Source organism: Miniopterus natalensis, chromosome 14, assembly GCF_054644295.1.
Source record: "Miniopterus natalensis isolate mMinNat1 chromosome 14, mMinNat1.hap1, whole genome shotgun sequence".
Lineage (NCBI taxonomy): Eukaryota > Metazoa > Chordata > Mammalia > Chiroptera > Miniopteridae > Miniopterus > Miniopterus natalensis.
In genome coordinates, this window is record NC_142094.1 from 44,268,381 (window position 1) to 44,290,102 (window position 21,722).

Here is a 21,722-nt window from a genome sequence, read left to right on the forward strand (position 1 = left end):
ACTAGAGGAAGAAAAGCAGTAGAAACCTATAATCAATAAAATTTAAAACAGGAGAGCAATAGAGAAAATTAACAAAACCAAAAGCCGGTTCTTTAAAAGATCAATAAGCCCTGGCCGGTGTGGCTCTGTTGGTTGAGTGTCTTGACCTACGCACAGAGAGGTAGCCCATTGGATTTCTGGTTAGGGCACCTGCCAGGGTTGTGGACTGGATCCCCAGTAGAGGATGTGCAGGAGGCAGCCTATCCATGTTTTGCTCTCACATCGATGTTTCTCTCTCTAAAAAAATAAATCAATAAAAACATATTTTAAAAAATAAATAAAAGAGCATAGTCATTGCACATAAATTATACCTTAATAAAGTTGATTAAGAACAAGAGTTAAATGAAAGAATCAACAGAGACATAAATCTAGGCATTTGGAAGAAAAAGTAATGTTGATACAGTAAAGGTGGTTTTAAACAAAATTTGTAATGTGCCATTCTCACCTCTCTTGTGCATTAGTTAAAAAAGAAACAGCTATATGAAACATTTCAGATACTATTTTCCAAGGTGATAGTCGGTGTGCTTTTAATAGAACAAAGAGATCACTTATTAAAAATTACTATTGGTGTTGAGAATTTTTTACATTTATTGGCTGTTTACTTTTTAAAAATTGCCTGTTTGTGAATTTTGCCAGTTTTCCTATTGGGTTTTTCCTCTTCGTTGTTTACAGGCCTGAGCCGGGGAGCTCCTGGGCGACGAGGCCTGTACCCCACCCAGTTCCTTCTCTGTCCCGAGCCCAGCACAGTGTTTCATGTTCCGTTCATGAAGTGTTTGTTAAAATGGAACTGAATGATCTTAATTTACTTTCATCACCCTTTGGAGACTTTAACACCATTACTTTTATTTTGCTGATGAACACAAGATGCAGAGGTTGAGTAATTTGAAGTCACAAAAACCGCGCAATTGGGATTGTAACCAGGCCTTCTGATTTTAAACCAAGGATTTGCTTAAATTGTCCTCCATTCCCTCCAGCGATGTTTGCCCAGACCCTGTCTTCTTTAGGGCACCAAGTGAGTATTTTAAACGAATTTAAAATGAACCGAGACTAGGGCACAGCGCGCCCCTTCCTTTCTTTCCCACGGTTGGAGAAAAGACGCCTCTGCTTCAACTTCCGCTTTGAGGCTCTTTTGGCCCCGGCGACTCGCCATTGCCCGCGGAGGCTTTCGCCAGCTGAGGCGATGGCGACCGGGCCTCCCGACTCGCAGGCGCGATTCGGCCAGTCCGTGAAGGGGCTGCTCACGGAGAAGGTGACCACCTGCGGGACTGACGTGATCGCCCTCACCAAGCAGGTGCTGAAGGGCTCCCGGAGCTCCGAGGTGAGCTGCGCGCCCACGCCCGGGCCTCCCACCCCGGCGGCTCCGGGCTTTCAGGGCCGTGGGAAGGGTCGCGGTGCATCTTGGGGATTGTAGGCCGTGCATCGTGGCGGAGAGGAGGGCAGGTTCTGGGAAGTGTAGTCTTTGGGAGGCCTGGCCGGAGAGAGGGGGAACAACGAGGTGATGGGACTCTGTGCCTTAGAAAGCGGCGATTGTCTCGGGACGACGGATGACTTAGTGGCCCTCACCAGTTCCTCATTTGTTCCTCCGGGTTGTCTCAGTCCCTTCCGGCCCCCAAATTCCGCATGGTTTTGCCCTCGACCTCCCAGATTTCTTCCATCTGTCTGTTGTGCATCATCTGTCTGTGGATTTATTATTTTCTGATTTGTCTTTCTGGGAACGTTCTTGGTTTTCAGTTTGTCTTATTTATTTTTTAACGTTTCCTTTTTTAAAAGATTTTGTCATATAAATATTTCCTTTATTTTTATGGTTAAAAAAATTTTAAATACGTTTATAATTTTCTTTATTTTTTATATTTCTTTAAAAGTAGCGTACTTTATTAAAAGAAACACTGGAAATATGGATTACTTTTCAGAAATGATCTTCATCTTCACTGACAGGTATCATGGAGAAACCAGATTTCTACACCAACTAATGGAAAATTAATCACTGATGAGTCTAGTTCCAAAGCCCGAAAAAAGGACATGCATACACGTTAGGACTGATTCTACCCATTCAGTTAAAACATTCCCATTGCTGAACTATATTTGCTACTGAAATTCTAAAAATGCTCGTTTTCTTGGGTATTCTATTTTGTCAAAAGATTTAGTATTTGTTACATTATTTACATTAATTGATATTTACAAAGAGTGGAGAGACAACACTCTATAGTATGTAAGATCTTTATCTCTCTCTTTTTAAAAAAAAAAATATCTTTATTGATTTCAGAGGAAGGGAGAGGGGGAGAGAGAGAGAAACATCAATGCTGAGAGTCATTGATCGGCTGCCTCCTGCACGCCCCATACTGGGGATCGAGCCTGCAACCTGGGCATGTGCCCTGACCGGGAATCGAATCTCGAGCTCCTGGATTCTAGGTCCATGCTCAACTGCTGAGCTGCGCCGACCAGGTTGTTTCATACATTTTGAATTAAAATGACCAAACAAATAAAACCTGTATAGGATCAATCCCCCCCATTTCAAATTTAGAGTTATATTTATATGTCAAGATGTCCAAGTGCACAAGCTTCTGTAGAACCTCCAATTTCATTATGAAAGCTTCCTCAACACAATAGAGGATTTAATTTTACTCTGACTTGTTTAAACAACACTAGGAGGTTGGCACATTTTAAAGTTAACATGTGTTATTGTTATAAAAACAGACTGCGATTGATGGTGACCCCTCACATTTGTTTAGTGACTGACTGAGATCATCCAGGCTCCTGACTTTATACTCATTACTGTTGGATAATTCGAACTTGACTGTTCAACATGCTTCTACTAGGACCTAGGGGATGATCAGGGAATGCAAAAATAGCAAATTCTAAGCAGATGATTTTGCTACCTTTACCAATTCTGGTACAAGGGTTAATTGAAGTTAAAGAGGAAAGCTATTAGCAAAAATAAAACTAGGGAGTGAGTTATCTGTGGATTTCACTTACATTAGAACTGACCCCTCCTTATTGGAGGCTAACGAGACTGGACCATGACTTGTAGGTCTTTGCTTTTCATCACTGAGTATTCTGTGCCAATCTCTGGCTTGCAGACTTTGTTGAGCAATCAGCTGACGAGATCAGTATTTTCATTTCTTTTAAAAAAGTGTTTTTGAGAGTACATTTATTAAAACTGGGGACAGTGAAACAAGGAAGGGCTTAGGATAGAAAAAGCAATAGAAGAGCCTAGGCAGGGTTGCTTTGGCTCTCTAGAAATGTTATAGGAAAGAGATGAGCCTAGGCGGGGCTCACTGAGAAATTAGAGAAAAGGGGGCCTTGGAGACAGGTTCAGGGGGTTAGCCTGGGATGAGCTGCCGTTGCCCATTGCTCCCTGGTTGCAAGCCTGTGGGGTCCTTTAGAGTTAAACTCTAAGGAGATGCACACCTGAGAGGGAAGAAGAGGGGGAAGGGAAAGGCACTGGCCTGCTCCCTGGAGGGGGAGCATGCACTGAACTTTATCTTTTTACTGAATCTCTTACACAGTACTTATTATGTACTATATTTCCTTTTTCTGTAGTTGCTCACATATTTTTGCCATTTCCTTTAGTAGGCTGTGAGGTTATTGGAGTATCTTACTGATTTTCAATCTTTCTCAACCCAAAGAGCATTGCTTCTCCCTTCAGCAGACTCCACATAGGTATTTTGTTTGAACTAACAATTCCCATATTTAAAACATTCATTCCACAGCATTCATTTAATAAATATTTAGAGTATTGAGTATTTGCTGTGGGTCAGGAGACAACACAAAGTCCCTGCACTCAGGAAACTTACATTTTAGTGAACAAACAAATGAGACACACACAAAAATCAGATGGTTATAAATGCTATGAATAAAAATAAAGCTGGGAATAGAGAGTGACGAAAGGGTTTACAGAAATAGGTTGGTCAGGGAAGGGCTCTCTGAGAATGTGATATTTGAGCAGACACTAGAATGAAGCGAGGGAGAAAGCCATGTGGGCATGTGGAAGCAGAGAGCTCCAAGGAAGGAGCAAATGCCAGGCCTTGCGATGGAGATGTGCACAAGGCATGCACAGAGGCCGGTATGGCTGGTGCAAAGTGAGGGAAACTTGTGCCCACAACACGGTGGATGCTGTGACTGATGTGCTCCTCTGCACACCTGCCCTTCCGCTCCTCCAGGTGGATTGTGTGCTTGGTGGGGCGCCTTTTTGTTTTTTCCTAAACCTGTGTGAAGCACTTAGGCTTGTTATTGAAACTACATTATTTAATAAGGAAAACAATGAAATGTGAGTGCAAAAAAAAGAGGGTTGTTATTACTATGAAAACTAAGTTGAAATCAGAAATACTTGCTGAAGGTGAGTGCTAAGACAAACTGCTTTTGGGTTAATTATGAGCAAGACAATGGTAAAAGCCCGGGGCAAAAATCCTAGAAATCTGAAAAGACTCAGTACTCAAAAGAAACCGAAGCCAGAAATCTTAGATCATATTTTATGTGTGTGGTTGGTTTATGTAAGAAAATGATGCGCAATCCCAGAAAATACATCTATCATCAGAGGAAAGGCCTTGGCCCTACATTACAACAGCTAGCTCCTGCATTCCAGGCCATCACAAGTTGCCCAAACTCTATCTTCTAAAAGTCTCTCATCTCCTCCCCTCCCCCTCTTTTTTTTACTGCCACTTCTGTGGTTCAGGCCGCTGATTGCTTCTTAGAATGCTGCAGGGTTCTCCTAACCAACCTCTCTGCCTTTAGTGCCCCCTCTAGTCCATTTTGCTTACCACACTTCTAAAATGGTAATCTGATCATGCCACTTTTCTGTAAAATTACAGTTACGAGGAATTCTAAACCCCAACCTGTAGGTCTCAGCTTAGAAGACGCTTCTTTTAGGAAGCTCTCCCTGAACACTTACTGTAATGGGTTAGACACATTCCCCTCCCCCACGGCCATGTTCTCAAGGCATCCAGTGCTTCCCTGTCAGCACTTCCCACAGGTATTATAGTGCCGGAGTCCCCTTTGTAACCTCAGATTGTGAGCCCCGTTAGGACGGTGACTGTGTCTCTTACTGGCATATCATAGGAATTTAATGAGCATTTGTTGAATGACTGAATTAAGATTCCATTAGAACCCTTTTTTCTGCCACCAGTTTGTCAGTTACCATACCCCTTATATAGGAGTCTGGAGTTTGCTACCCAGGAGGGAACAGGCACTCTCCTACATTGTAAAGTGGGAATTCAAATGGTATAACTGTAATGGAAGGGGAATTTGGCAATGTGTAGCAAAATTAAAACCCTCTGATCTAGCTGCCACAATTATGATTCTATGAGTCTGTCCCAAAGACATATAGGCACTTTTTTGTAGCACTGCTCGTAATAGCAAAAGACTGGAAACAGTCCCAAAGTCCACATACTCTTATGGGACTTTGAGTATTCTTACAGGACGTCTATCCAGTGGGGTGCTGTGCAGCCGCAAAAGCAGTGCAGAGACTCAATGACAATGCTGCAGATCCAACTAAGTGTATGTTGTCAAGTGAAAAGAGCAGGATGTGGAAGAGGGCACATAGTAGGCTACCTTTTAAGTAAGGGGAGGGGCAGGGATGGAAAATCTTATTTTATTGTTTTGATTTTAGAAGCATATAAGGGTTTATTAATTTTATTATTATTTATTTATTTAAAAAATATATCTTTATTGCTTTCAGAGAGAGGAAGGGCGAGAGAGAGAGAGAATCATTGATCGGCTGCCTCTGCATGACCCCCACCCCCCCCGCCCTGGGGATCGAGACTGCAACATGGGCATGTGTCCTGACCAGGAATCGAACCTCGATTTCCTGGATCATAGATCGATGCTCAACTGCTGAGCCACACCAGCTGGGCAAGGTTTATTAATTTTAAAACTTAAAAAGAAAAATAAATAAAAGTTGCCGTGAGCGAAGGAATCTGGTGGCTGTAGCAGTGCTCCTCCTGTTCCTGGTTAACTTGAAGTCATGGGTCCCCTTTTTACCAGAATCTCTCTGACTCAAGGAAACAGGGAAGGTTGGTAGGACACACGTAACAGTAGTTCCCTCTACATGGCTGGACTTAATGTCTGCCAAGATCAGGGTGCGACAATAGGCCAGAAACCTCTGTTAGATGATCTTTTTTTGCCTCTCAGTGCTGCGTCCCATCTCTTTGACCACAGGCCACTCAGCTGAGTCAGCTCAGGGCCCAGCGATCACTGAACTCACTAAAATCTGCCTCCACGTTTCTCCTTTCTTTTCTTTTCCCTATCCCCATCTTTCCATCCTTCATGTGGTGGGTTTTCCACTTTACGTCCTGAGCTTCTTCCCAGGCCTTTCCCGTCCTCTCTGCAGCTCTCATTCCACTTCTATAAATTTTAAAAAAATATGTTTTTAAATGACTTTTAGAGTGAGAGGACAGGAGAGGGAGAGAGAGAGAAACATCGATGTGAGAGAGAAATTGACCCGGCGACCTTTCGGTGCCCAGGGCAGCGCTCAGCCGCCTGAGCCACACCAGCCAGGGCCCGGTCCGCTTCTGAACAGCTGCGTTCCTTGTGTCCTTTTCAGCCCTACCCTACGCCCTGCCCCCTCGCTCCTCTCAAACCACCCCAGATCTCAAATTTGCCTTGAAAGAATCAGAAGGCAGGTTCTCAATGGGCTTGTGGAGCCAGAGGTGTTTTGGTGTTGTTTTGCAAACTTCTTGCAGCACTAGACTGATACACTGTGCAGAGAGCTCAGCAGCTGTGGAGCACTGGGTTTCTCAGGCAGTGGCCTTTGGAATAGGTGTCAAGCCCGCGCCAGAGCCGCTACAGTGACAATGAAATGGATTTTTAATGCAAACAAATGAGACATTGTCCTCCATTACATTTAGAGTGTGTGTAGTTGTGTGGGAGAGTGTAGGGAGGAGAGAGGGCAGGGGTATAGCAGCTGCAGAGAGACTGCAGGAAGTTTGGAAATGTTGAATATTACCATTTTCTCTCTCTTCCAGCTGCTAGGTCAGGCAGCTCGAAACATGGTACTACAGGAAGATGCCATCTTGCACTCAGAAGATGTAAGAAACCATTTCTTGTATGGTTTGGGTTTTATATACATAGTTTGTGGGCTACAGGGAAGTGAAATGTTCTATTTCTCTCTTCTTTTTAATGCAGAGTTTAAGGAAAATGGCAATAATAACAACACATCTTCAATACCAGTGAGTATGTCCTCTCTGCTGCCTGCTTGCTAGAAACTCAGCTGCTGCTTTTTGCTTTGGCGCTTCAGCTCTTTTTCCTCTGGAGGCAGGAGCTGGGAGTACAGGGGGGGTCGGTCAAGGATGAGTTCCCGCTGGAAAAGACGCCTGAGATTGCAGAAAGTGGGATAAGGGCGAGGTCAGGAGCAGGGACCACCTTTTGTGAGTCTTCCTGTGTTAATTTGAGGGCTTCTGAGAAGAAGAGACTGTAAACCCCATAAGGGAGGGCTCATGCCAGGACCATGCTAGCATAGTGCTTGGCACCCAGTAGGCACTTAATTAGTATTTGTTGTCTGTGCTCGAGCTTTTTCCTGGGGAGTCAACTCCAGTGGGGAGTCAAGTGTAAATGTGACCTGTATCCTACATTCCCACATGTAGCCCAGCCCTAGCTACGTGTAAATCATCCAGGAGATTTTGAAATGTAAAGACACCTTCTCCACCTGCCCCCTCTCTATAATTTTGGATAATATTATAATTTAATTGGCTTTTCATCTTATTTCATTTTGTTTTATATTGTGTGTAGTAGATCTTATACTTATGTACCTACTGGAAATGTACGCTTGGGAATTTAACTCTTGATATTTAAATAGCTAGATGTTTATTCTTTGGGTATTTACATATTGGGTATGTGACCATTTGACTCCACATACTCTGCAAACTGAATTTCAGTCATGCATGTAGTTTATTGGACCACATCCCCCACTGTATGATAGAATATTGTTACCTCTTTGGGTTTAGAATCCATCTTTTCAGCAGCTCTGCATTCATACAGTGAACGGGTTCAATAGCACAAACTTAGGATAGGATGGACAGAAACAAAGACTGTGACATAAACTAGAAATGAGTTCTGCCTGTATATATCTGCCCATAAATAACTTCTACTAGTTCACTGAGTTTTCCTACGTTTATTTTCCTCCTTCCTTTCCTGGTTTAGGCAAGAAGCTATTCAGAAGAAGTAAGTAACCCCATAGATAAGGGGAGTGGGTGGCCAGCTGAAGCAGGCGAGAGGGAATTATACTGCTGGGCCTAGGATTAGTGCAAAACTCTGGTTGACAGATGCCCTTAAATTGACATATGCTCTGGGATAGCTTATTTGGGACATAAAGAATACAGTGTATTTCAAAGGCGTGTCAAAGGTGTGCACTACTAGTAAAGGCTTTCTTAAAGCCACAGGGTGTAGAGACCAACCTTAAGAAAACTTTTTACATTGGTGATAATCATTAAGTAGAGTAAATGTGCCAAAGTCATTAAACAGCCTTGTTTTCTTTTTAGTGGATTAAATCTGTCCCTTGCAATATTGTTTATACTACTAATTGGCTTTACAAACCTTTTCTTCATTGTTTAAAAACTTCTGGGATCCTAGTAGGCCAATACACATTTTGATTTAGCTTTAACAGTTAATTTACATGTTAAAGTACAAATAATTAGCACAGAGATGTCTTTATTGCTCATTCTAGATAAACGTTCTCTCTAATTTCTAGTGTTGAGCAGTCATCGGATCTACAGGACCAGCTGAATCATCTGTTGAAATAGAACAGCTTATAAGAAGGCTTTGCCTGATGCTGAGGAGAAAACATCTACCACAACCTTTGTGCTATGGATTTGATTTTCCATTTTCTTCCCCAGAAGTTGTTAGGAAATATTTGTGATGATGTACAGTTTCTCCAGAAAAGAAGCTAGGGGGTTGAATTTTGGAAGTACTTCTTGAGTCAGACTAACCCATGCTCTTCTTTGAATTTTTAAGTTGCTCTGTTAGTTTGATATGAAAGCAAAATGAAAAGATGTCTAATTTTCTCCCATAGAAGTTTAATGTCAAAAGCCATATTGTCTAAATGTGATATTTAAACAAGCACTGAGTAGTGTTTTAAATTCAGAAATAGAGCTTCTATTGTGAGCATGGAAGAATGGTTAATATCTTTTTTAAAGAATTTTTTCTTTATAAATACAGGAATTATTTTCATTTTCTGGTCACAGAATGGTGATAGATATAACTGTTTTCTAGTAACTTGGGAGATACTTATTTTATTTATTATAGCAAATACCTAAATGATAATTAGGCAAATTGCATCATATCTGGCCAGCTGCAAACTCCTGCCTTGACCTGCATTCCTAGGGTTTCTTTGTTGTTGTGAATCTTGATTATGTGGCCTTGGGTTCATTTTGTAATATTGCTAGTAATCAGCAAATTCACTTGTATGACATTGCCAAATGCGAAGGCAGTTGAATTACTGTGAGTGATTGCGGTGGAGGGTTGTGCCATGGGGATAAACCTTATGTTCGTAGACATTTACTTATATTCATTGAATTCATCTTGTTAAATGGCATTACCATTGTCTATAGTTAAGTCTGAATGTCTTTAACTTTGAATTTAAAATGGGACTATTTCCTGTTCCAGTTCAGTTCTCAATTTACTAAGGGGTTGGGAGAAAGCTGATATAAGAAAATAAAGTTTTGCCCTGGCCGGCATGGCTCAGTTGGTTGTGTCCTCTCATGCACCGAAAGGTCTGGTTCAATTCCTGGTCAGGGCATGTGCCTGAGCTGCGGGCTCCATCCCAAATAGGGGGCGCACAGAGGCAGCTGATAGGTGTTTCATGGATGTTTCCCTCCCTCCCTCTCCCTTCCTCTCTCTCTTAAAAAGTCAATGAAAACATGTTTTTAAAAGACAAAGCTTTTACTGGAAGAAAAAAACTGAGTCCAATTTAATTCATATTATATATCATCAAATTGATTAATCATATCGGACTGCATTTATCCCTTATTGTACATATAAATGTTAACTTAAGGTTAAAAAAAAAAGATGTGTGAAGGAATTCACTTATGCATTTATTCTATAAGCATTTATTACAGTTATTAAATGTGAACAAACTCAGTTTAACTTAAAAAAGAAGGGTTACAAACTTACAGCAAATGTCATAATAAGAGTAAAACATTGGCCCGGCTGGGCGTGGCTCAGTGGTTGAGCGTCGACCTGGGATCCAGGTGATCAGGGTTCGATTCCCGGTCAGGGCACATGCCAGGGTCGAGGGCTCGATCAGTGACTCTCTCATCATTGATGTTTCTCTCTCTCTCTCTTTCCTCCCCTCTTTTCCTCTCTTTGAAATCAATAAAGATATATTTAAAAAAAAAAAAAGAGTAAAACATTGGCTGCTTGAATTTGAGTTTCAACTTCTCGCTTTCCTCCCTGAACATGAACTTCAGCACCTGCACCAGCTTCTCCACAAACTGCTGGACCCTGGGCTCCATGCAGTCGCCTGCCCAGGCAGTGGGCCTGGCCGGCCAGCAGTGTAGCCAGCGTCTATGCAGGCACCAGGGGCTTGGGCTCCCAGATCTCTGTGTCCCACTCCACCGGTGTGTGGGGCAACTAGAGGTTGAGGGGCCTGGCTGCAGGGATGGCAGGGGCTCTGACAGGCATAGGGGGCTATCCAGAGCGAGAAAGAGACTGATGCAATGCCTGAATGACCTCTTGGCCTTCTACCTAGAGAGGGTGAGAAGCCTGGAGGCTGATAATTGGAGACTTGAGAGCAAAATCTGGGAACACTTGGAGAAGGGAGTGCAGGTCAGGGACTTGGGGCATTATTTTAAGACCATTGAGGACCCAAGGGCTCAGATCTTTGCAAGTTCTGTGGACAATGCCCACATTGTTCTACAGATTGACAGTGTCTGTAGATGACTTCTTGCTGCTGATGACTTCATAGTCAAGTATGAGATGGTGCTGGCCATGCGCCAGTCTGTGGAGAGTGACATCAGTGGTCTCCGAAAGGTCATTGATGACACCAATATCACTTGGCTGCAGCTGGAAACAGAGATTGAGGCTCTTGAGTTGCTCTTCATGAAGAACCACAAGGCGGAAGTAAATGGTCTACAAAACCAGATTTCCAACTCTGGGTTGACCGTGGAGTTGGATGCCCCCAAATCTCAGGACCTCAACAAGATCATGGTGGACATCTAGGCCCAGTGTGACGAGGACAGGCTGACTCAGAAGAACCTCAAGGAGCTAGACAAGTACTGGTCCCAGCAGATTGAGGAGAGCACCACACTGGTCACCTCTCAGACCACTGAAATAATAGCTGCTGAGATGACATAGAGCTGAGATGTATGGTCCAAGCCTTGGACATTGACCTGGACTCAATGAGAAACCTGAAGGCCAGTTTGGAGAACAGCCTGAGGGAGGTGTAGGTGTGCTGTGCTGTGCAGATGGAACAGCTCACAGAATCCTGCAGCACCTGGAGTCAGAGCTGGCCCAGACCAGGGCAGAGCACATGCAGTAATCAAACACTGAATGCGTAAATAAGTGGAACAACAACTCTGTGTTTCTCTCTCTCTCTCCCTTCCTCTTTCTCTAAAAAAATCAATTAAAAAAGCCAAAACTTATCATGAAAATGAAAAAATAAAGGTATGGTCTATCATGCTAGAACAAATATGAAAAAGCAGTGATTGCTTACATTATACCTGATAAAATAAATTTCACAAACAAAATGTTAATGGTAAATAAGATTATTTAGTATAAATTATTTAATGTAAAGATAAAATATACATTAATAAAAACCTAGTAGTATTGAATTAAGTCATTTTAAAGACCATAATGCCAAACTACATGAAAGAAAAGTAGCCAGAAATGTCAGAAGAGACTGAAATGTAAACATAATTTGATAGTTTGTTTCTTATAGAAATAGATTACATAGAATTAAATGGTGATCAAACATGGAATAAAAAACTGCTTCTTTAAATAAATCTGGGTTGTAGAGGATAGGTTGGAAGGGTAATATTTTTAAACTAATGAAAATTCAAATTCTATGCAGGAAAATTTATGTGATGATTCCAAAGCAGTAATAGAAAGAAAACAATTATGCTTTAAATCTCTGTATTAGGGATAGGGTAGAAATAAATGTTTTCTTTTTTAAAGGGTTTGCAGTTAGAACTTAGAAAGGAAACAAAAGAAATCAAAGTGGAATAAGAAAACAAAGCAGGAATGACAAAAATTTGAAAAACATGTGAAACCATTAATTGGTTCGTATAGATTAAAAAGCATCAGTCCAGCCAGCGTGGCTCAGCAGTTGAGCATCGACCTAGGATCCAGGAGATCTGAGTTCAATTCCTGCTCAGGGCACATGCCCGGGATGCGGGCTCGATCCCCATTCGGGGGCGTGCAGGAGGCAGTCGATCAATGACTCTCTCATCATTGATGTTTCTATCTCTCTCTCTCCCTCTCTCCCTTCCTCTCTCTGAAATCAATAAAGATATATTTTTAAAAAAAAAAGTACGTTTTAAAATCTAAGAACCAAGATATAATATTTGGTGAAGAAGAAAGAATCATAGAACCCCAGAATATTAGAGCTGCATGGGGCCTCAAAAAGTGATTTAAATTCTGGTCAAGGAGATGAAATAACTTACCCAAAGTCACTGAACTCCCTATTTATCTGTTACTTTCCTTATAAATAAAAACAAGGGTGCTGCCTGTTACTTCTAGTACTTTAATACAAAGGAAAGGATCTTGGAAATAACTGAATCCAGTCTCTGTGTCTCTGGCAAGTAGACATCTAGCTCCTGCTTGAATGTTTCCAGTGTTTGGGGAATCCTTTACTTAGGGGTGCTGGCCACTTTGGAAAACTCTACTTGAAAGATGTTTCTGTGTACTGAACCAAAAGCCGACTTTCTGAACTATCCTGTAGTTGTCAGACCAGTAGCTTCCAAGGTGGGATGTGTGGAGGTACCTCCACAAGGCCATCCTTGGAGGTAAGGGAAGAAAAAATGAAAATTTCTACGTGTGTTTATTTTTTATCTTAAAAAAAGAAAATTAGCTTCTGCTAATATTTACAATAGAGCTTAATATGAGAGGTCTAATTTGGCCTATGAAGCAGACTGATATACATAGCATACCTATCAGTTAGTGGGGATGATATTCAAAAGCAAAAACAGACAAAACTGTGGCTGAGGCACCGACCAATCAGAGCGAGTGGTGGTCACAGGCAGTGTGGTCCAGAATCAGCCCTGCACGTTAGATGCGCGAGGGAGACTGGGACCAACTCAATCTGAATTGATGGTGGTTTGCTTTTGTGCAGTTTATCTGTGTGTGGTTAAGTGGATTTAAGGCTTATCAAATGATTCAAGTGAAGAACCACAAGTAGGAGATAATATAATAAAACAAGCACAAGTGAACAAGTGGAAATGATAGAGCCCTTTCCTTAATCTCCCACTAATCTGTCCCTTCAAGATAATAATGATAACATTTTAACAAGGCGTGAGAAAGTGGCTGCTTTTCTAAAGGAAATAATTTTATGGAGATTATTTTGTAAACTAATGTTTAAGAGAGTTTTCATCATTATGTCACTGCCAAAAAAACCTGACATTTTTTTTTTTTTTTTTTTACACATCATCATTGGAAATATTCTAACTTTATAAAAATATTCCAATAAGGATTTTCCCATGGATTTAATTATTGAGATTTTAAGCACTCTGTCCATCTCTCTTATCTTGGGAAAAAGCTGAGTGTGGGAAAGAGAGGAGGGAAGTGGGTAGAGACATTATTGTAGGATCCAGACCTCAATACTCTTGAAATTAGCTAAATAAAATCTTAAAATGACTGCTCACTCGTATGCCTGAGATTTGAAGGAAAATATTGAAAAAATATGTTATAAAAGTACGTAATAGCATTACAAAAAGTTGTATAATTTTTCAAGGAGAAGAGTTTATGAATACTATTTACTTCTGTTATACAACAAACCGGGGCTGCATTTGGTTCAGATTGGCTCAAAATCTAGGTGACCTGGGTGTCCTTATTTAGGAGAGAGACACTCTTGCCCTACCTGTCCAGTAGGGCACTGAAAAAGAAATCTTGACTTTAGCTAAGAAAATATTAATACTTTTCCACCCACCTTCTGAGTTCTTCTAGGCTGGGCTAATAAACAGATTAACTGAGGCAGATTAATAGGAGAAAATCTTGTTTTTAATTCATGCAAATGGAGACTTCACACAGGCATGCGAAGGGAATCAGAGTTTGGCCACTCAGAAGCTGCTTTATGGGATATTGATTTTTAAGGTGTTTATTAAGAAGTAAGATTCAGAAAGAATCCTTGACCCTCCCCCCTTGCCTGCTGAAGAGATTCAGACAGAGAAACCTGCTTCTGGAGGGAAAACGTAGGATGCTCCTTTAGCCTAATTTGAATTAAGTATGGTCAAGGAGAAAACTTCAGGCAGGTGCCCTTAGCTAGATCCTCCCTGTGCCCCATTGTTTCTGAGCTGTCTGGCCAGAATTTTCCTACTTGGGCAGGAAAGGGGGGAGGGTCAAATTTTCCTTCTGAGCCTTGTTTCTTAATAAACAGCTTAAAAGCAATATCCAAAAAAGACAGCTTCAGGATGGCAAACCTTTGGTCCCTTCACTGACAAAGGGGCAGGGCAGCTCAAGCACTTCCACTTCCCCCGCCGTTCGTTTTCAAAATTGATTTTACCCCTCACTCCTTTCTTTGCTATCTAGGATGAATGTAATCTTAACCTTGTTTGGACAAATTCTGCTGTTTCAGCATGGTGGGGAGCTATATTTCAGTGACGTCTCTGCCAGCCTTGAATTGGCAGAAGAGATCAGGACACACAGTTTCGTGGGGTAGGTGTCTTTCTGTTCTGTTTTGTTTTAAGGCAGAGTGTCATTGCATGTAGAGGGCTCCATTCCCTGCTGCCCAGCACGAGGCTTGGTGACGTGGGGACATGTGGATCGGGTCAGGAGCTCAGGTTCCATTTCTCCTCTGCCTCTCAAAAGTGGTCTGACCTTGGAAAATGAATCTCGAGTTCTTGTTTTCCAAACTGTAAAATGTAGACAATACTGCGGTCTGCTTATAGGACTTGCATGAAAATTAAACGGGATAATGAATGTGAAAAACACTTGGAGGAAAACTGCGGTGTGGAAATGAGGGCAGCTGTCCCGGAACGATGCCCTTAGTGCCCTGTGCTCTCATCATCATGATGATTCCTTTACTGTCATTATAATGGAGCGGCTGGGGGTCGACGAGACACTTGCATGTGTGTGGTCCTTCTGCGAAATCAAAAGTTCTTACTTGAACTTTTTTCTTATTATAAAATAATAAACGAATATTGTTAAAAGTTGGAAAATACAAAAAAACAAAGACAAAATTACTACTAATGTGTATAATAAAATTGGAAGCATGCTAGATATAGAACTTAGTATTCTAATTATATTTAGCATATTTCCTAAGCCTAAACATTTTAAAAGGTTTTAAATGTTTGTGATACAACCGTATTGCACAGCTGTACCATACTTTATTTGACCATTTCTCTATTGTCAATCGCTTTGGTTGTTTCTAATTTGATGTAATAAGTAAAAAACCTGCAAAATGCCTTACTAACATTAGTAGCAGTTACTGTTCTAGTAGCAGATCATTATGAAATTAATCTGGAGATAAAAGGCTATTTTGTCATTTCTCTGTTGTGCCTTTTTACTTACATGGGATAGTACTTTTCAGAATGTGACCTACTGCAACATACATGAATATGCAGTGACTGTCCTGGAGAATGGTGCCCAGAGACCCTTACGAGCATACTCAGGTTTTTTTCGTTTTTGTTAATCATCACCCTAGGACATTTTCCCCATTGGCTTTTAGAGAGAGTGTAAGGGAAGAAGGGGGGTGAGAGAAAGAGAGAGAGACACATTGATGTGAGAGAGACACATCAACTGGCCGCCTCCTGCACGCATCCCGACCTGTGGCGGGGACTGAACCTGGAATCAAACCTGAGACCCTTAAGTGCGCAGGTCGACGCTCTCACCACTGAGCAACACCGGCCAGGGCTGTGAGTTTTGTTTTTTCAGGTGAGTGCCTGGGTGGTGCTTTGTATTGGAAGGACCTTGTCATCCTTGCCCCCCAAATTGGGTTCTACTCTCCATATTTGGTCACTGCCAATCTCGTTATGATTCACAAGAAACTAGGAAGAGTGATTGGTAAGAAACAGCAGGAAATATAACTGTACCCTGAATGGTTCCAGTTTGGTAATGAGCAAGTGTCTACTGAGTGACCTCATGAGGGAGACTGTGTCCTCTGAAGCCTCCATTTTATCTTCTGTTTATTATTTCTTTATTTCACAAAGCTTCCCATTTCAGCATATCAAGTAGGCCTAATTAGTTTAAAATGTCCCTTTTATAAGGAGAGAGAACAAATCTTTGTGGTATTCCAGGGAAACACTGGAGTAACACAAAACCATTTCCAGGTTAAGGAAAAGTCTCTTTAAAAAAAAGATAAAAAAGCCCGGCCACCTTGGCTCAGCAGTTGAGCATTGACCTAGGATCCAGGAGATCCCGGTTGGATTCCCGGTCAGGGCACATGCCCCGGTTTCGGGCTCGATCCCGGGTGGGGCGCCTGCAGGAGGCAGCCGATCAATGACTCATCACTGATGTTTCTCTCTCTCTCCCCCTCTCCCTTCTTCTCTCTGAAATCAATAAAGATATATTTAAAAACAACAACGAAAAACCCGTAAGAGCCAAGAATCCCAGAGCCAGAAAGCCTAACACGTTCTTGTTTGGCCGCGATCACCAGTGTGAATCAAGTCCAAGTAAGCGTGGAAGACACCTGTAGAGCTGAGGAGTGATTTCCTTTCTTCGCTTTATTAAAATCTTGAGCACTCTGCTCTTGTTACTCTGCTCTTTTTCCAAGACGGTGATTTTTTGGAAGGTAGAGAAATTTGACTTCTGACTTTTCAGTCCATCAGATATTTCACAAACGTGTTATTGGTATTTTGAAATTCTTGGAAGCTCATTGACTAGAAAACCTTGCTGATTGGAGTCAGTGTTTATTTGGAAGTGTTTTCACCGGTCCAGTTCTGTAACCAGGCTTCTTGAATACCGGCTCCACAAGCTGTCAGAGGCTTCAGGTGCAAGCGAAGGGAGTCTAGCCTCTAGCTGCAACATTCAGGCTACTCTGGCTCCTGCAGAAAGCCATTTTCTCGCAGTGGAGCTATTTTCCTCCTTCCTCCTGGTGTGCCTGCCTGCGGGCTGTGCACAGGAGGGCCCTTGACCTCAGAGACGCTTGTAACATTCTTCCTATTTGGACTGGTGCATCCCAGCAATCTCCTTTCTGTTCCGCCGCCTTTCTTTCAGCCTGCACACGTGCCAGCGCCTTTAGAGCAGTTTCAAGTTTTTGAATAATGGACACAGGAGGAAGATTTAAAGAATGAAACAGCTGGTGTGTCCTAGAAATATAGCCTTGTGCTCTTGAGGGAGGACACTCATATCTTTTTTATGGCAAACCTTTATGATAAACCCTCAAGTGCAGTCCGGGCAGGTGGCCCACAGGGACTTGCTGGTCCTTACGGCTTCCCCTCAGTTGCTGCAACAGAGAGGAATGCAAGTTAATATGTTCAAGGCACCATATCATTTAGGCCTCAGAATAACTTTTATTATCCTCATTTTACAGGGGAAGAAACTGAGGCTCAGAGAGATTAATTTCCTAATCCAAGGTTACACAGCTAGAAAGTGGTGCACTTGAACCCATGTCTGATTCCAGAGCTGACACTCTTGCCACATGCTGGATCAACTCTCCATATTTATGCTTTCGTAGAACCACAGGATGTTGGTGCTCAAAAGAACCACTTACTAAGATGTGCCACCTTCTACTTCCTTTAAGTCTTGAGCTCTTTAGGGCTGGGAGCATGCATTTGGAAGGCTTATATGATCCTTGTCATCTTTCTGTGTCCTCTGACAAAGTCTTCAAGTGCAGCTGGACTTCAACTTATTTAATCACTCTTGAAGCTTTCCTTAATGTTCTCAATTTCTAATAATGTGATCCGCCTTGAAAAAGTCTTCAGTCTTCTTGGTATTAATACCACTGTCTGCTGTTGGCAGAAAGCACATGGAGTGGGGAGAAGGGTATGAAAAGCCATTTTCCTGGGTGAAAAAGAAGAGAGGCCAACTCTTCCTACCAGCAATGCCAATGCACGGAGAGGCGGGCAGAGTAAGCGGAGTTTGCTCTGCCCTGAGATCTGGCGCCTGTTGGCAGCCTCAGCACCCGAGAATCAGCCCTTGCTGGTGCTGGCCCTGGGGTGTAGGCACTTAGCCTTCTTTTCTTGCACAGGGTTCTGGACATTAGAGAAGTTTCAGCATTTCGGTATCCCAGTTCCTACAGGCACACAAATGGGCATCCCACTAAACAAAACAAAGCAAAATGCACTCTCCTGTTCCAATAGAGACTGCCCTTAGGAAGTTTTAGATGAAGTTTACCCTGGAAGAGGTAATAACCTGATTAAAATCTTCAGAAAAGGATGGCCACCTTTCTAACTGAATGACTGATACTACTCCCAGGACTCCAAGGAACTGTAAGATTTTTATCTCTCTTCTAGGTAAATCAACCTAAATCAAACTGAAATATTCGTGGTTGGGTCCATCAAGTCACCTCTAATTTGTCCTTTCATTTTGGTTAGCTTTTTGGTAGGACCAATCACAGAGGCACTCAAGCTTGCAGAGGAGTCTGACAGCGCGAAGTCTGGGTGCTCCCCTGGTATTGCTAGAAGCTGCTGAGGCCCCCAAAAAGCTGCTATGAAGCATTGGGCAGGATACTAAGGAATGAGTTACATGTTTTTTAACCTGCTCTTGCCCACGGCACAGACCATAAGGAAGAATAAATGGCAAAAAGTCACCATATTCTAGATCACTGAAAAAAAGAGATGAATTCTTTTTAGAAGGTGTTAATGAAGGGCTCGTAGCAAATCACCTAAAGACGAGTTAAGCAGAATTTTTCTCCATCTTAAGTAACTCAAAGTTCTGGTGCCACTTAGTGGTCACAAGTGGAACTGAGATGCAGTCTTAAGGCTTGGCCAATGGGCGAGCAAGGCTTCAGAAATTACAATTGTCGGAGTGTCAGGAAAAACTCGTTCCTTCTGACCTGCACAGCACCTTTAGGCTTTTCAGCTTGTTGGGTCATTAAACAAAGCTCCTACTGAAATTGTGCTAACCGTGTCAAAAGGTTGCCAAATCAAATTTGGTAGGAGTTCTCTTGGGTTAACTGGTCTTCTAAATCTAACACTTCTTAAAAAATTGGCAGTTGAATGAAGAAAACAAATGAATGATAAATTTCTTTGCCCTCAGCTCACCCTAAGGGACGACAACATAGTGACTGTCTATAGTAAATCCTAACCAGATTAGGAAAAGGGTGGGATAATTTTTAAAAGAAGAGGTAGGAGGTAGGTAGGGTTTCTTTCCCTTTATAAGGCACCTTAGGAAAGTATTAGATTTAGTTCTAGTTTCCATAGCTAAAGAAGAAGATCGAAGAATATTTTCAAGGCTGATCACATTATTAGAAATCAAGAACATTAAGGAAAGTTCAAGAATGATTAAATAAACTGAAGTCCAGTTGAACTTGAAGACTTTGTCAGAGGACACAGAAAGATGACAAGGTTCATTTAAACCACGATCCTTGTCATCAGGAGCTGATAGTCCATTTTTTAATAACAGCTTTAAGCAAAGAAGAGTTTTAATATGAAAGTTTCAACCAGTTGCTCTGAGCTCAGTGCACAAACACAAGGGGGAGATGGCATGGCCGAAGAGATTTTTTTATTAGGGGTATGAGAATTTTTAGACTTTGTAAAACTTTGGAATGGATTCTACAGGGACAGACTCCTCTTTTAGTACAGCTGTTAAAAATGGAGAAATTCTCTGATTACTCTGTTGTTCGGCTATAGACTCTGACTTACTGCTACTGACCAAGGAAGTACTGGGTGATATCTTTCAAGCCCTATTTGTCTCTGTGACCTGGAGTCTAAACAGTACATTCTTGGTGTTAGAGTTCAGTATTTACCCCGTCACACCCACTCTGGTGACAGCGTTAGTTAGAATGGTACATCTAGGATTTAGCATACTTCACTATCCATGAGCACAGGGTGGTCCTGCCAGAGGGCAAGTGATGAAAAGAATGTTCTGGTCATTTGGCTTATTAGACTGTCCCAAATTTAGAGGAAGGAGGCATTAGCCTTTCACTTGTCATTCTGAACTCTCAGTTCCCCCCATAAGATGTTGAATGATAAAATTAGGCTGGAATATAGATATTCACAGTCTTTTTCCTAAGAATAACATTTTATGCATTATTTTCCAACAAATATATGCATTTTAAGAATTGTATTTGACTTACAATCTAGAAAAGATATGTATTAGACGATATAAAATTTAATAGACGTGTTTTGCCCAGAAAAATAGACTAGTTTTTGAATATTTAAATAGATGAAGAGACAACTAAGAATGTACAACCCTTATAAGATAGGATACTTCTCCTTCAAAAATGAGAGGCAGTCTGGAATAGTGATTAAGAGCAAAAGTCCAAGCCAACTCTAAAGGTTTTTTTTCCTTTTAACTCTGCCACTTAACATTTTGGCCTTGAGAAAATTATTTCACATCTCTATGCCTTTATTTCCTCATTTGTATGAAGTTCTCTGAAACAGTGTATGCCACATGGTTTATTTATTTATTTCTTGAAGTTTTTAGACTAAACTTGTTGGGGTGACAATGGTTAATGTGAACACACAGGTTTCTGTGGTACGGGACCTGTATGTCGCACTGTGTGCCCACCACCCAAAGTCACATCTTCTCCCTTCACCACATATTAGGACCTCCTTCGTCCCGCCCCTTTCCTCTGGCTGCACGTGGTTTAGGTTATTGTTATTTTAGATCTAGACGGTTGCTACCAACATGTGATATCTTTTGCTGCCAGAACATGGTTTAGGAAGTTGCCTGTAGCTCTTTGGACAACAGGCAACTTTCCCCGCAACATTTTATTTGGACAGTTTTCAAATACACAGAAAAGTTTAAAGAATTGTAGCGAGCCCGACCAGAGTTGCTGAGTTGGAGGGTTGTCCTGTGCATTGAAAGAGCACCGGTTCGATTCCCAGTCAGGGTACATGCCTAGGTTGTGGGTTTGATCCCCGGTCGGGGCACATTTGGAAGCTGATTGACGTTTCTCTCTCTTTCTCTCTCCTTTCCTCTCTAAGCATGTCCTTGGGTGAGGATTTTAAAAAAATTGTAATGACTACCCATTTACCCACCACCTATCTTACACACTTCTTAACCTTTTTCAATCCTTTTATACATTTTGACATATTTACTAACATTAGAGCCCCAGAAACAGGGACCTAATTCCTTCCTAGCTACAAGCCCTTTCCAAAAGATACTGGACTTAAAGAGTTTAAAGAGTATGCCTGGCCGGCTTGGCTCAGGGATTGAGCACCGACCTAGGATCCAGGAGACTGCGGTTCAATTCCCGGTCAGGGCACATGCCCGGGTTGCGGGCTCGATCCCCAGTGGGCGGCGTGCAGGAGGCGGCCGATCAATGACTCTCTCATCGTCGATGTTTCTCTCCCCCTCTCTCTCTTTCCCTTCCTCTCTCTCTCTTTCCCTTCCTCTCTCTGAAATCAATAAAAATATATTAAAAAAAAAAAAGCAGATTTTCTCTTAATTGATTATTGTATCCAGTATAGTATTTTCAGTGCTTCATTATCACAGAG

General features: G+C 41.9%; 1 protein-coding gene and 1 pseudogene across 2 annotated transcripts; both read left to right on the forward strand.

Moving 5' to 3' along the window:
- The first annotated feature begins 1,193 nt into the window (after positions 1 to 1,193).
- Positions 1,194 to 9,711, forward strand: BORCS7 (BLOC-1 related complex subunit 7). 2 transcript variants are annotated; one of them, XM_016219853.2, is made up of 5 exons: positions 1,194 to 1,357; positions 6,999 to 7,061; positions 7,159 to 7,202; positions 8,173 to 8,193; positions 8,720 to 9,711. In XM_016219853.2, the coding sequence occupies exons 1-5, from the start codon at positions 1,220 to 1,222 to the stop codon at positions 8,769 to 8,771; spliced, it is 318 nt and encodes a 105-aa protein (XP_016075339.1). In that variant the 5' UTR covers positions 1,194 to 1,219; the 3' UTR covers positions 8,772 to 9,711. The 2 variants fall into 2 exon arrangements, with proteins under 2 accessions (XP_016075339.1, XP_016075340.1); XM_016219854.2 differs by lacking the exon at positions 8,173 to 8,193.
- A 714-nt stretch (positions 9,712 to 10,425) lies between these two features.
- On the forward strand, positions 10,426 to 11,506 carry LOC107542529 (keratin, type I cytoskeletal 18 pseudogene; annotated as a pseudogene).
- Positions 11,507 to 21,722: the final 10,216 nt, after the last annotated feature.